Source organism: Planococcus citri, chromosome 2 (assembly GCF_950023065.1).
Source record: "Planococcus citri chromosome 2, ihPlaCitr1.1, whole genome shotgun sequence".
NCBI lineage: Eukaryota > Metazoa > Arthropoda > Insecta > Hemiptera > Pseudococcidae > Planococcus > Planococcus citri.
The window spans coordinates 39,917,348-39,933,786 of record NC_088678.1 but is presented as its reverse complement, the minus strand read 5'-3'; the positions used below and the strand labels follow the sequence as shown (position 1 = coordinate 39,933,786).

General features: G+C 31.1%; 1 protein-coding gene across 2 annotated transcripts in view; it reads left to right on the top strand.

Moving 5' to 3' along the window:
- LOC135835760 (ras-related protein Rap1) overlaps positions 1-10,733 on the top strand; it is a 47,621-nt gene extending 36,888 nt beyond the window's left edge. For both annotated transcript variants that reach the window (XM_065350177.1, XM_065350178.1), the window contains exons 3-5: positions 3,251-3,379; positions 6,174-6,326; positions 6,546-10,733. In XM_065350177.1, the coding sequence (XP_065206249.1) occupies positions 3,251-3,379; positions 6,174-6,326; positions 6,546-6,635 (372 nt within the window). In that variant the 3' untranslated portion in view covers positions 6,636-10,733. The remainder of the gene's footprint in view (positions 1-3,250; positions 3,380-6,173; positions 6,327-6,545) is intronic.
- Positions 10,734-16,439: the final 5,706 nt, after the last annotated feature.

Below are 16,439 nucleotides of genomic sequence, written 5' to 3'. Positions count from 1 at the left end.
ACGCAAAAAATGTCAAAAATTTAAATTTTCCCCCAAAGAATTACGTAAAAGACCCGGGGGTTTCAACCGAAAAATTGAAAAAAAATTCTCCCATTTCGAACAAAGATTGCGAAAAAAGTAACTATATTTTTTACCGGCAGACTGATTTCAATGCTCTAACTTCAAAAAATCTGGGTGACGGCTGAAGTGATTTTCGAAACGCACACATGCATCAAATTCATGGAAAAAACCGTCTATCTCTATACAATTAGTAACTAGATGGAAAATACGTAGAGAAAAATTCAATCAAAGCGTGTACTTGGAATACCACAGCAGCGAGCTAAAACAATACGACAACCTTCCCCTACGTTTCCTGTGTATTTTAATCTCACCCATATTGCAAATTCGCGATAACGTATTTTTCAATCACATTAATACGTACCTATAAGTGTATAAGTACACGCTTACGTTAAACGATTTAAATAATTATCGGAACGTAGTTGTACACCAGATTTCGATTTCGAATACATTGCCTAGTGCCTACTGCTACTACTACCGTATTACTCAACAAAACAACGCGATTATAATCGTCGTCGTCGACTTGGCTGGGAACAATACCCTTGGCCATAAACGGTCGAACGTGGCGTTATGTACTGTGTAATTTATCAGACCATGAAATCGAAAACAAGAAACTCTTTTTCCGCCTTCCGATTGTCCACCTAGACTTGCCTATTTTCAAATTCAATGACGACGTAGGCGCTTCTGTTCGATTCGTATTTCATTCGAGTAAACTAGAAACGAAACCTCTAATTTCCCATATACACAGAGTTCCATCAAACGTCAATGAACATTTCGGATTTCTGTGTAAATAGCCAAGACCGTACAAGAGATGAAAAATAGCAAAATAAAACGTTCGTTTTGATATTTAAGGGATCAAGAAAGGGGGATGAAATGAAATTTTGATCTCAAAATCCAAAATATACCTATAGCTTTCGTTTAATAAGATACGCTGTACACTTTCCTCAGCTCACGATTCATAGCAGTAATACTGAGGTAGATATTCGAAAAACTACACACGTCGGCTTCCATTTCTTTAAAAATTTTCGAGCATGTGTACGAAAAATCTATTGCTCGTATATCGACCTCCACCACCCTCTGTGTAAAAATCCAATTACGACGATACCCTGCTAGTGCTCTTCTTTTAAAAGGCAGGTAGGTATAACCATATAGCTCGATATACTCCTCTCCTCACTTCATATTTCATCCTCATCATCGTTAATGTGGCTGCCTCCTATTTATCGTATCATCTCGTTTACGCAACGACACGAAGCAATTACCAAAAACAACCTTTTGCAAAATTAATAGTCGAAAACTAATATTACAAAATCCCCTTCTATTACCCTCACCCACTGAATCCTCCTCCCCACTCTTGCCACTATGCTGTAATTTTCATCTTAATACCGAAATTTACCCATCAGCCGATGAAAAACTTGAATTTTTTCGCAACTTCTGGGTCCCTCATCCGGGCATCAAAAGTTTCCATCAAAAGTTTCCATCAAAAGTGTCGTAGGAAATTTCAAAAATGCAGCGAATTCAATTTTTTGTTACTCGAAGAGAAAAAGAAAGCAGCGAAACGCCGACGACGCCGCGTAAATTAAAATTCTTCCAAAGAAGGTCTTAATTCGGGTTTTCGTCATTTAAAACTTGATGCGGCGCAGCGGCGTGATATTTCATCGTCTATATTTTTTTTCTCTATCAAAGCACCTCTCATCCTCTACCCTTATCTTCGTCCAGTAGGTATATTTATACCGTTATAAAAGCAGTTACGAAGGTCGTTCGTTTTTTTTTTCATCTCTTATTTTTAAAGTATTTTTTCAATTTTTAATAACCCATAAACGGTCTCGTAGACTCGTACTATGGTATAGTATGCTAGAGTACTAAATGCTTTGAGTTTAAGTGTAAAGTACACCGAACCTTCTTCTGTAAGGCAAATTCATTATATCTCATTTTTTCCTCCCTCTACTGCTTCTTTTTCTTTACGCTTGTTTTTTTTTTAAATTCTTTTTACAACGTTATGCGACGATGAACAATTTACTTAATTTTAATTCGTCCCTTATCTCCAGCTTTCCTCCTCCTTGCTTCGGGTTGTTCGTTCACGACCTTTTTTTTTATTGATGTTGAATCATTTTTAATTTTTTGAAAAAGTAAAAGCATAATATATGTATATTGTCGCCATATTCTAATCGTTTAAGCATACTTTGTCTGTTTCGTTTTCATTACTGAAGATTTAATATCAAAAAAAAGAAGACCAAAATCATCCCCCGCGCATGATTAAAAAATTCTTTAAAAGTAACTTGACAAATTGATTTAAAATGTTGCAAATTTTGTGGAAAATTTACTACCCGAAAAGTTAAATTGAAAAAACGAAAAGTTTTAATTAAAAATTTCAATTTTTTCCCAAAGTAACAAGAAGTAAACGAAAGTTGAAAATTAACAAAACATGAGTTCACATAGGTAGATGAATTTCGATGTTTTCCTGCCCTTGTCAATTCGCTTGAAAAATTTATAATTGAGCTGATATTGAGATGAAATTTTTCGAGAGGTAAGTATGTAAAGTTATCGCCATACATCTAGAAATTTTTGTGATGAATCTACGTAATTCTTCAAATTTTGCTTTTGAGTTTTGTACTATCCGAAGTTATTTACCTGTTTTGATTTTTTGGGGGAACGTCTTACAAAAATACTACACGAGGAAAATATTGTTTCAAGTCGTAGATTTGGAGTGGTTGTGAATCGTGATTTTTTAGCCCATTTTTTTGGCCACTGTTTTATTGTCTTTTTTTTTCATTCTATGCGTAGTACTTACTTACGTACATCTTTTGAGATAATCAAATAGATAAGAATAAAGTACATACAATTTTCCGGGTTCGCTGTTGACAATTTTTTCGTTTTATTTTCATCGTTACGTCGACGTGCCTGCCTACGTCCTGACAAATAATAATATAATACGTTCGTTCATATTCACGTACTGTACTCGTAGACTTGAGCTGAACCTCTCCATCTTCCCTCCCGGTCTACACATCGTATCGTAGCAGAAACGAACTCGATCAGAGAGAGCTTGTCACGAGGGTACGAGTGCGAGCGATATTATTTTTATCCTAATGAAATTTTAATTAAATTTTTTTCCCCGTTTTTTCTACGAGTATGTGTAATATGCGTGTATGGAGCAAAGTTTAAACGATTTTTTCTAATTTTTCTATTTCATCAACAGGAACAATTTACCGCGATGCGTGATTTGTACATGAAAAACGGCCAAGGATTCGTGTTAGTTTATTCAATTACGGCTCAGTCCACGTATAACGATTTGCAAGAATTAAGGGAACAAATATTACGCGTGAAAGTAAGCATTATTCATAATCATAACTATAGTATTTTTTTAACCTCTTATGTAACATGTGGTATCTCCTATAAAAATAAAATTTGGAGAAAATCACCTATTCGTATTATAACCAATTCGTGAACATGGAATCCACATACGTACATTTATACGGTTTCAGTGAGTCAGTTTTTGTATTGTTTGACACTGTAATTACCTATTGGGATTCTAGGAAAATTTATGAATAATTTCGACGTTTTTAAATTTGAAAAAAAAAATGAATACGTGAAGAGATTGGCGTATGCTATTAGCGCATGTATCTCAAAAAACCTTTTTCTTCGCTCCCCGTCTTCAGCACAATGAGAAAAGGTAGGTACACAATTTTTACCCTTGACATATGGGACGATTTCTCTAGAGCCCACGTGTAGGTTTACTTTTTCCGGAATTCGTTCGTTAATTTGAAAATTTTGATTATAATTATTCCCAAAATGATATTTTTTCGTATAAAATTAGGTGAAAATGAGAATAATGAAAATCTGTTTGAAGTTGTCAAATCGATTTATAATTTCCATTCTAAATGATTTTTCACAAAAAAACCATTTCTAGACTTGATTGGACACGCTGAAATTATTTTTTAACGAAGTACTCGTAGGAATACTCGAAGGTGCTCAAAAAGGGAGAACAGTAATTAGAAATTGGAAAATTCGAAGTCAAATCCCCACGAAATCAAATTTTTTCCACTTTCCATTTAAGTAGATATTTTTTTAATGAGGCTTATCGAGTTGTCGCTCATCCTTTCGTAGAAACCCTAAAATTAAATCTGAACTTTTTTTTTAAATCAAAAATGGATTGCAAAATATTTTTAATGTTTCAACTCTGATACGGCGTTACGTGTCGAGTTTTTACTGGGGTAGACAATTTTTTTAATATTTCGATGTCTTTTTTTGGAATTTTTCATGAGAGTTGGCATCTGCGTAAAAACATTTCTTGCATGAGCAGACAAATAATATTGGTTAAAAAAAAAAAACTTTAAAATGAACATTTAGAACACTGGACAAATGTCTAATATTACTCTAAAAAATGAATTTTTAAACCGCATCATTTTTTTTGGGGGGGGGGGGGTTAATGATAAAATTGAACTCCTAGTTTTGGAATATGAGTACCTGTTGTGAACTTTTTGTAGAAAATTAGTAGTCATATAATTGAAATATTTTACAAAATTTTCATAACGATTTAAAAAGTTAAAAGTAGAGCTTTTTACTGAATTTTCCAAAAAAAAATTTCAGTCTGTCCTGAACTGGATCCAAATTGATTGAAAAATTACAATTTTTGATATGAAAAGTCGAATTTTCAACATAAAAAAAAACAGCATTCAAATCTGGAAGATTCCATAAGGCAAAAACCTCAATTTCTTTGTCAATAATTCCCAAAAATGGTCAATTTCTGCTAAAATTATCAAATTTTGGCTTTTGGAAAAAATTCTCGCAATTGCTGAAGATTTTCGCTTTTTTTTTTCAAAAATTATTCAAAAGCCTTGGCTGTTTTGCTGGAAATTGCCAAGAAATTCTGCTTTTGTTAGTCTTACTTTTTGGACAAAAATTGTTAAAATTCTCAATTTTTACCAAAATTGTTAATTTTTTTTTTTAAATTTATTTAATCACGCTATGTACAGCCTTTGGCTAGAGACGTGGAGAGAATTAGATTTTGTTGTACAGATCGAGTTCTTTCAGGAAGGTAAGGAGTCTATATGGTTTTGACTATTCTTCTTCAAAAAATTCCAAAAGACTCTTTTTTCGAAAATTGTCTAAAAGTCTCGATTTTTTTTTTTTGTTATTTGCTACAAATTGCAAAATTCCCACTTTTTTGTCAAAAATCATCAAAAAGTCTCGTTTTTTTGTAAAAAGTTTCAAAATAGTTCAACTTTTCAAATTAAAAACCATTTTCTTTTTTTCTCTCTCTCTCCGATGTTTTCTTTTTTTTTTCTTGAAATGTTTTTCTCGCAATGTGTCTTTTTTTCTAATAGATTTTTTAGTTACTAAAGTTATTTTTCATTTTTTCTTTTTAAAAAAGTTAGGTAAGTAGGAGCCCTGCTTTTCAAGAAAAAAAAATGAATTTTCTGTATCACTACTGATTGAAAGCAATGAGATAGTTTTACAAAATCTTGAGCAAGGAAAGAAATGAAACTTTAGCTAGTCATTTTTAGAATCGAGTTACAACTGGGATCTTGGGCGTCCATTTTTCTATCCTTTCGACAACAACTCATAATTCAGGAAATAAAATAGAATCATTCTTGATGTGAGAGGTTGATTTTACTAACATAGCATCCTTCAAATCTTGACTTCATGTCATTTTCCAGGAATCTCAATTTTCATAAATCAACCGTAAATTCTTTGTTTTTCTGTGGAATTTTTCAAAAATTTTGAGCCCTTAATCGAATGTTTGTCGTTTATTTTGTTTTGTTTTGTATTCATTTTTTTCATTATAAGTATAATTATTTTTGAAGAAGGGAAAATCAAATTTTTTCTAGAAATATAGGGCAAAATGGAGGTACTTGTATTTGAAAATATTGACTGCAAAAAATGAAAACTTGCTTAACCTCCCAAAATTGTGGGTGAGTGGGTGAGCTCTGCCAATATCAAAGGTCGATGTACTTTTTTGAATTTTACGTATTATCAACAAAAAAAAATCAAAAATCGGTTTTATGCATGATTTGTATTTTTTGATCGATTGATTGATTTAATTGATTCGAATAGAATAGGTAATTTCAAAAAAATCGCCATTTGTCATCTGACTAATATTATGTCTTGTTTTTTTGCAGGATACGGACGATGTACCAATGGTTTTGGTGGGTAATAAATGTGATTTAGAAGAAGAACGCGTAGTCGGCAAAGAACAAGGTGTTAACCTTTCTCGCCAGTTTAACTGTGCTTTTATGGAAACGTCCGCTAAGGCTAAAATTAATGTCAATGATGTAAGTATTTATAAAAGTATGTGGTACTTACTCGTACATAACACAATATTGGTCACACCATCTGTATTAATTATATTGTCGCCTTAGTTCGCGACCGAAGAAACGTGTAACTTGTTATACGCCACTTTCTGTAGGTTTCGAATTAACTAGAAAGATGTTTCCATCTCTCCTCTCGATCACTTATGTACTAAACTAACCAATGTTTCATTTATTTTTCAGATATTCTACGATCTTGTAAGGCAAATTAATAAAAAAAGTCCGGAAAAGAAACAAAAAACGAAAAAGAAATCTACGTGCAGTTTACTGTAAAAAGTATGTGTGTTTTTTTGTAAAAAAAAATTATAATTATAACGATGATGATGATTATAAAATGGTAAAAAAAATGTTATATCGTGTGTCGTTGTGACAATTTAATAATATTTCGGAAATTGTCGATATTTGTGTGCGTGTTTATGGTGATGACGCGAAGCTGGTTCGATTTATATAAAATATTATTTTTCTTTCTTTTTTTCTCTCTCTATAATATCTCTCAGTCTCAGTTATACTATTGCATTTCTTTATACGATGTGAATATTATATTTTTGTATTACCTATGTAATTTCTTCTCCGTATTGTAATTTTGTTATTTTTTTCTACTTTTTTTCCTTCCTTTCTTATTCTCCTCGTTTGTACGAAAAATTTTTTGTTAAGGTGTTTTAACCATTACCTATATATTTTCCCTATTTTTCTACCTTTTTAAAAATACCTACCTAGTATTCGAGTTATATATTTTTTTTGTTTATTTTTTTTTTTTTACATAAAAACAAAAAAAAGAAAGTCGCATTATATTGTCACAGCGTTTTTAGATAATTATATTGTATTTACATATCCGATATATTATTATTTTTATACGCATATCGTATTATACATTTAAAAAAAAAAACCTGTCGTAGAATAATCATACTCGAACGTGTGATTCTAAGAGGGAAAAATTATATAAATCGAAGTTAGTGTGAATTTTCAAATTTAAAAAAAATTCAAATGGTAAAAATTATTTGAAAAAATTGTCAATTATGTTGTAAGCACCACGACGTTTTTTTTCTTTTTTTTTTTTAGACGCACATTTCGTTATTTTTAAATTTTTTTCTCGTTCTTTTTCAATTCCACGTTGGAAATTTGGTTTAAAAATTGATTAACTGATTTCAACGGTATGATATTACGATACCTGGAAGTACAATGTATCAATTTACCTCGACGATGTTATTTTTTCTCCTCTTCTTTTAGTGTATTGTAATATGTTGTATAGAATTTTTAAATTGTATTAATTTATTTCGCCTTATAAAATTTAGTTTTTGTTTTGTTTACACATAAACACACATTAGTATACACCTCAATTTACACTGTTTACACATTTGTATTTTTTTTTCTTTTTCGTGTTTTTATTTATTTATTTAAATTTTTCTTCTTTTTGTCATTTATTTATTTGAACGATTTTTTCTCTCGTTGACGATGTTGTCTTCCGACATCAATCTCTCTTAAGTATATGTATTTTTCCCCCTTTTTTTTCTCAACTTATTTATTATACCTTTGTATAAATCTTTTTACCAAATCTTTGTTCGTGTTTTTTTCCTTTTTTTTTTCTTAATGAAATTTTAATAACACCAATATTTTATTTTGTATACGTTTCTTTTCTCTGTTCTTAATTTTTTTTGTTACTTTCATTTCATTTTAAAAAATCAGCTCTCTGAAAAAAATTTAGAAAAATGTAAAGAAAATTTACCCATGTAGGAAAAAACAACACATTATACCTTATTCGAATTATATAAATATTAAATGTAATTTTATTTCATGTTCATTTGATGATTTTTTTTGTTCCCTAATTTACATATTTATGTACATTTTTAAAGAATGTATGGAGACTGGATAAGGCATCTGTAGTTTTTTTTTCTCAAACGACGAATTGAAAAAGGCAATATTGTTAACTATCTCGTTAATGTTTGTTTTTTTAAAATGCTGATATTGTTTTTTCTTCTGTTTGATCGTTATTTTGAAAGTATAAAGGTTTACTTAAACGCAATAGGGGTGTTAGACCGTCTTAATATTTCAAATTTCTTGTGTTCATTTTAGACCGTCTTAATATGTATTTCAAATTTCTTGTGTTCATTTTAAAAAAGAAAATTTTTTAGTGGACGCGTGATATATCGTTACCTCTAATATTATATTATTATTATTTTTGTTAATTTGTTAAATATTAATATGTACTTTGGCGCGAATAGTCGAATGGGCCAATTTTATATGCACATAATGCTGAAAAAATATTCTTTTTTTGTTTACGAATAAGTTAGTGTTTTGTTGAAGGTTGAAGAAGTTTGAAATACGAGCGACTGAACTAGACTTTGTGTGGTAGGAGGGTTGACGACGATTCCACTATATCTTGAAGAGTGAAATTAAATTTTATTTGCTTCGATAGAATTTACCTGGCTGAGATGTTGAGCTGTTATTAAAAAGAAAACCATTGTAAAAAAAATATATATGAAAATGTCGGTTCTCATGACGTGGGTGACAAATGTGGCGCGTGGTTTGAATTTACGTAGGTTTGTTGAAGTGGAAAATTTCCATAAAAAATATGTCGCGAAGACTGTTGAGTGTTGAGAGAAGAGGTTAATTTCGTAATCGTTCTAAAAATTGTCAATTTCGAGTTTTTTTTTACCGTTGCGTTAGATATTTTTTCAGATGATAAGACTACCTATTTTACATTGTAAAATTGTTTCAAAATTACCAAAATTTCTTCTATCTGGTGCTATTGCAAGCGAAGAGTGTATCGCTCTTAGTGGAACATAAGTATTGGGTGGATATTGCCGTATTTACTGCAAAACATTATTCTAATACGAAAATTACCGTAATTACCGGTTATTTGTGCCTAAAATATTGAAACTTACGGAGAACAGAAGCGCAAAAATCATTAATAAAATTCCAAAATTACTGCAATTACTCGAAACTGGTTCGTAAAATACCCAAAATACCGTAATTACCTGAAATTTACGTCCAACGTACCAGAATTACCGTAATTACCTGAAATTTACGTTCAAAGTACCAGAATTAATGTAATTACTTCAAAATTATGGTAATTACCATAAAAGTTGAGAAATTTGGTGCTGTAAAAATTTAAAAATTGCGGAGATTACTTATCGTAAAAATTTATAAATTACATGTATCAATGTAAAAAAATTAAAATTACGGTAATTACTCTTCAATTCAGTAATTACGGTAATTTTACATGCAAGTACGGTAATTTTGGTAATTTTATATTAGAATACAATAATTATTGGTAGTAGTTTTTCACGTAAATACAGTAATTTACTTTTACAATAAGGCAATGTTTTGATCATTGATGTCAAAGTGAGCATATTTTAGCGACGATAAAAATCAAGGTGAACTCGAACCGAGCGAAAATATTTGCCTTGAAACAAAAACACCACACTCCTGTATACCTTAATTTTTCCATGTACTGTACATAAGTATGTATAACATCATATAAAAGGTGTAAATGTCTTTCCGTTCATTTATTTATCCATTTTTTTCTCCTAATTTTCCATTTTCATCTTAAAAAAACCACCTAGAGGAATAAAAAATTACAACGACGAAGAAAAAATTCATCTGCCTTTATAATAAAGAATAAAAAAAAACACGATTCAATACCTATATTCAATGATTATTTATACGTTTACTCTTTTTAATTGTGTATAGTTATTTTTAAAAAATGATGAATTCTCTTTTAGTTAATTGAGCCCTCAGTCTCTCTGTTTCTCCCTGTTATGTACTCAAAAATGGAAAATTTTACATTTTTTTAAAATCTGCTATTTATATCGCTTTTAATATTCTACAAAATGAGATTTTCTAGCTCGTATGAAAAATACGTGACCATAACTTAGTGCAAAAATTTACCTACGAATCGTTTTTTATTAAAAGTAGGTATACGTGTTACCGTATCGAAAGTAACTTATGTTTTCCAACATGGCGAAAAAAAATTATCGGTTAATGGTATAGGACCCTTAAATGTGATAATTATGTCGATGCTGTTACGAACGTATTTGGCAAACTGGATAGTAAATATGTTCCTCATCATCGCGATATAATGAAGTAAAAAAAAAGAACATCTCAATACACGCGATATTTTATTTAATCGATATCTGAGATATTGCGAATTGATGAATTGTTTCTTGGCTTGCTCTTTTTCAAAAAACGTGCGTGACTTGTAAAGTAGAGAAATTTTTTTTTGTTAGGATGTCACGTTTTTTGATAAAGTTGCAGGCTTGTTTTTTTTTTTTTGGATGTATTCTCAAATGTTGATTTAAATATAAATATGTAAATGTGTATGTAATAGTATAACTTAGTTATATTATGTATAAATAAAGATTCAATTTTTCACGTGCAGAGTTTTTTCTTTTTTCGATCTCAATTCAGGTAGTATAATTACACAGGTGTAAACGTAAGATAATGTGTTATTATTGTTTAATTCAATTTCGACAGTACTTCAAAGTTCAAATAATGATTATAAAAAAATAAAAATCTAATACAGAATAGAACTAGAAAATAACATTTAAAAAAATGTCTGGTTCTTCAGAAAAATTTGCAATTGAATTTTTTAAATTTGTTTATGTTCTGTGCTCACATGAAAATCCTTGAAGAGTGCTGAGGAAAAATCTCCTGTGAACATTACAATTTTAAATCATTTTTTAAACATTACATGAATTCTAACAATAAATTTTATACAGTTTTAATTGTTACCAAGATTATTTAAAAAAAAAAAATAGGGTACGACGAGAAAAGGGCATTCTAACGACAAAAAAGATACATATAACACGGGAAAAGAAACTTGCTTTTTTGGGAAACCGGACGAGACGGACTAATTCAGAGGATCAAAAATTTCACCTGAGAGTTTTTAAACGCACTTTTGGGCAGTTTTTTTGGGGAACCGGAGGAGATGGAGTAATTTAGAGGATCAAAAATGCCACCTAAGAGTTTTTAAACGCATTTTTGGGCAGTTTTAACGAAAAGTAAGAGTACGATTTTTTGACAGTTATTTCGACAAAAAACGAGATTTTTTGATAAATGTAGTTTCGATGAAAAGCAACATATTTTTGGTGGTTTTGACCAAAAAAGCGAAACTTGATCACAATAAAAGCAAAAACGAAAAAAAAGAGTAGAAATTATCAATTTTTAGCGATTTGGGTTGTGTTTTTTTTGGGGGGAATTTCACAAAAAAAATCATGAATGGAAAAAAGCAAGATTTTTGGTAGTTTTGTAGGTAAAAAGAAAAATTTATTTCGTAATTCTGAAGAAAAAAAAGACTTTTGACAATTTTTGAAAATTTTGAACAAAAAACAAAACTTTTTCACAATTACTGCAAGAAATCACATTTTTTTGGAAAGAAAAAGAAAAACTAAAAAATTTTTATTACAAAATGAGTTATTTATTGGAAGTTTGGGGGGGGGGGTAAAAAATTTATTTGGACGTGGATTACATTTCTTTCGTCGTTTATGAAATCGACTTTTTGTTCGTATTTTTCTGTCGTGTCAATATATTCCACAAAAAAATATTCCAATTTTTCGAAATAAATCGCGAATTTCAAAGTAAAATAAGAAAGAGATGAAATAACAATTTTGTCATTTGATAGGTATAATTTTCAATTTTGCATAATACATATTCATTGATGTATAAAAATTTTCATTTCTCCTTCAACAGGGTGTCTACCGGAATTTTTCGGCCGAAAATCACGACCTTTTCACTACCTATCAAAAAAATCACTACCTTCCAAAATAATTTTACCCCCCCCCCTCCTCCCCTCCCACACAAACGATTTTCATTTTTTTTTTTTTGGTTTGAACTTTGCCTTTGTAATTTTTTACAGAGCAGTAAGTACACGTTTTCATCAATTTGAAATCAATTCAATGATTTTATAACCATTAAAATGAGCGAACTCGAAAAATTAACAAATCAACTACATTATTTCGAGAATAAAATTCTTTCAAATATGAAAGATGAAGGATTTTTTTTTTAATTTTTAGCATTGATTTTTCAGGGTGTCAAGTGCAACAAAATTTCAAAATAAAAAATCAAGACTTTATCAGGACATATTTTTTAAACACTTGGGATTTTTCAAGAGGGGGGGGGGTGAACGAGGCAAAATTTGACATTAAAATTTTTCGTTATTCCAATATCTTCAAACATCTCAAGATTTTTTCCAAGCAAGCGGATGTTGAGAATATAATTTTGTCATTTCAATTTTTGATTTTATTTTCACCTTTAAGGTTTTTGTTACTGTAATAAAATTGGGCGAATAAAGAACTTTTCAAAATGAAAAATTAAAAAAATAATGGAAAATTTGAACAACATTTGGAAAAAAGATACCAATTTTATGAAAAAGGCTACCGAAAATTAGAATTTCGAGGGGTATAAAAACCTTGTTTTCTTGGGTAATGAATGAAGAAGTTCATTATTTTTGCTTCAAAATTTTAAAACTTAAACTATTATTCAAAAAAAAAATCCAAACTTGAAAAAAAGCAAACGAGCCCAAGTGAAGCGAGGCCAAGAAAGCTTTCAAAAATTCATGTTTCAAGAAGCAAAAAAAAAAAAGTTTTTTTTATGAAGGTAAATGAGTATTTTTCTGATTGAAACTTCGAACATTCCTTGAATTTGAACAATTAATTTTTTTAAAGTGAAAAAGAAGAGCAAATAGCCGGAGCGAAGCGAGGGCAAAAACTTTCAAAAATATGTAATTCAAGTTCTAAAAAAGTCAACAAATGACCCATTTTTTACAAAACTTTTCTTGCGTGGAAAATTGGATTTTTCGCTTGTTTCATTTTTCACTACCTTTTAAGAAAAATTGCTGAAAATCACTACTTTCACTACAGACTTTCAAAATCACTACCTCTTCACGGGAAAGGAAGCAAAAGTTCTCAAATATCAGTAAGTACTTCGAGAGGGGCATTCCATGTCAACTCAACCAAAAAAAGGCGATTTTAAAAGGCATGTCTTTCGATTTCGCTCAATTTTTTTTTACAATATATACCCACCCAGCAAGTAAGAAACCCGCAATCAGTTTGGTTCCAGCCTCCTCAGAGGGCAGGTGGGGAGGGAGGCTTCCATTATTTTCACATTATCCCGAGGTACTCAACTTCAGCAGCGCATTCCTCCAAAACTATGATACTTTGATCAAAACTGATTTCACAGTTCGAAAGGGCATTGCATTTAGAACTTTTTAAGCATTTTGAAATTTTCAAAAGTTGAAAGCTGAACTTTCAAATTGAAAGTTCAAATTTCAAAATGACGCTGTAAGTGGGATCTACCATTTGAAATTTTGAAAAAATTTCCATGGATGTACCTTTTGATGATTTTTTGAAATATTCAAGTTTCGAGGTGGGATCTCTCGATGGAGGGGGAGCACCCCCACCCACAATTTTGGGCGAAACTTTTGAAAGGAAATCTGGGGCATGTGATATATCGAATTGTATGTTTTTGGTGACGCTGAACACGAATATGACACCAGATTTTCGATAGGACCCCATCCACGGCCCCCAGCACCTCCCCAAAGAGGGTAAAAGTTCAAAAAAGTGTTTTGTTCGTGCGACACATGGAATAGTATGTTTTTTGTGACGCTGAATACGAATATGACGTCAGATTTTTGATTGGACCCCATCCACGGCCCCCAACAATTGTTTTGGACTTTTACATATTGGGGGAGGTTCTGGGGGCCATGGGTGAGGTCGATTTGAAAAATTATGGCTATATTCGTGTTCAGCGATATTGAAAACATAAATGTACTATTTCATGTGTCACACGAAAGTAACCTTTTTTTTTGGATTATCCCCTTTGGGGAGGTGCTGAGGGCGGTGGACGGGTCCAATCAAAAATATGACGTCATATTGGTGTTCAGCGTCACCAAAAACATACAATTCAATATATCACATGCCCCAGATTTTCTTTCGAAAGTTTCGCCCAAAATTGGGGGTGGGGTGCTCCCCCATCATTAAGAGATCCCATCTCGAAACTTGAATATTTTGAAAAATCATCAAAAGGTACATCCATGGAAATTTTTTCAAAATTTTAAATAGTAGCTCTCACTTACAGCGCCATTTTGAAATTTGAACTTTCAATTTGAAAGTTCAGCTTTCAACTTTTGAAAATTTCAAAATGCTTAAAAAGTTCTAAATGCAATGCCCTTTCGAACTGTGAAATCAGTTTTGATCAAAGTATCATAGTTTTGGAGGAATGCGCTGCTGAAGTTGAGTACCTCGAGACAATGTGAAAATAGTGGAACCCCCCCCTACCTGCCCTCTGAGGGGGCTGGGACCAAACTGATTGCGAGACATTGTAAAAAAATTTTCAGCGAAATCGAAGGACATTGACTCAAAAACGTTGGTTGAGTTGACATGGAATGACCCAGAGGTAAAAAAAATGTTTTTTGTGTGCTGATGAGTTACTCATAAAAAAGTTAATTACTTTGCTACTAAATTTCAATATTCAAATGATGAATTTGAAAACAAATAATTCAAAAAGCAAACGAGCCCACGTGAAGCGTGACCAAAAGCGTTCAAAAATTCACGTTAATTTTGAGAAGCAAAAAAAAATGTTTTTTTTACGTACTATGCAGAGATGAGTTTATTTGTCTGATCCAAATTTTGAACATTTCTTAAATTTGAACAATAAGTTTTCTATTCGGAAAAGAAGGAGCAAAAGCTCTAAAAAATGTGTCATTCAATTTCAAAAAAATTTGACAAACGAACCCTTTTTTCTACGAATTTTTTTCAAAATTCCAGAAAAAGGAAAAATTAATTTGATAATTTAAAATCTCATTTAAAAAAGAGCACTTTTTGATGAAAAGTGGAAAAAGTAAAACAAATGCAGGACTTGCAGGAGTCATCGGCAAAAAGCAGGACTTTGAATCCTTTCAAGTTTATTCATTTTTTGACATTTGGCAAATTTCAAAAAATTCAAAATGCCATTTCTCGTGAAAAAAATTAAAATTTGATCAAATTACGTTTGTACCGTATTTTTGACCGTTTGTCTCGATTGGTAATGGTTTCGAACTGTTCTGGAACCTTTAGCGGATTTTTGGATTCTCCTGTTCTTGAAAAAACATTGTAAAAGTTGTGAATAAAATAAAATCCAGCACCTATGAACTTCGTATTTACTTTCTTCGTGACTCTTTTGATCGATTTAGGGACAGATTTTCAAAAAATTTTGTGCTGGTATAGATCTAAGATTTCCTACAGAGATTACTTACTTTTTTTAAAAGAAAAATTCATCCGAGTTTCCTGGAGACTCCAGGATGTTCCGAAACCGTTGCCAATCGACTCGTGAGGTCGAAAATAGGGTTAAAAACCGAATTTCAGACTTTTATGTCGATTTGATCAAAATTTTGATTTTTTTTTTTTTTAATAAGAAATTGAATAGGAGGTCTAATTTGGATTTCAAAAAATTTGTTAAAAATCTAAAAATGAATTTCAGGATGTGAAATGTTGGCTGGTGGTGTACCTACTTTTTTTTGATTCGCGTTTATTCTTAATCCTAAAATTATAACCTACATCTATCTTCAAAATATTTTCTGGATTTGGGCATTGAAGATTTTATCATTATTTTTCAATTGTCAAAATCAAGGAAGGAAGGTATTAAGGATTTTGATTTCATAGAATTAAGACTTTTGAGTTGACTACCTACCTATACCTATCGAGATAAACACTCGAAATTAGATTCGACTCGCCTTTTCAAAGTAAAATTGTGACCTGCTATTAAAAAAATATATATTTAAATTCCAAACATAAGGAAATTCCATTTTCCACTGCACCCAATTCACAGGCCTAGACCAATCAACAGGTATTCCCATAGCTGTACATCGCCAGCTAAACCCAAACAAAATGACCTTTTAAACAGAAAAATATTAAATGAAAAAAAAATCGTTACATTACCAAAGCGCACTCTACATAAACCAAATTTCGAACTAGAATTCCAGGAAATGGACCCAATCAGAATCCATTATTTCGGGTTCGGCTGCGATACGTTTGAGATGAAGATCGTTTCCAGCATCATCTGTGTTTACGTTCTACCCCCACTCTCGCGGAACACGGCTAATTT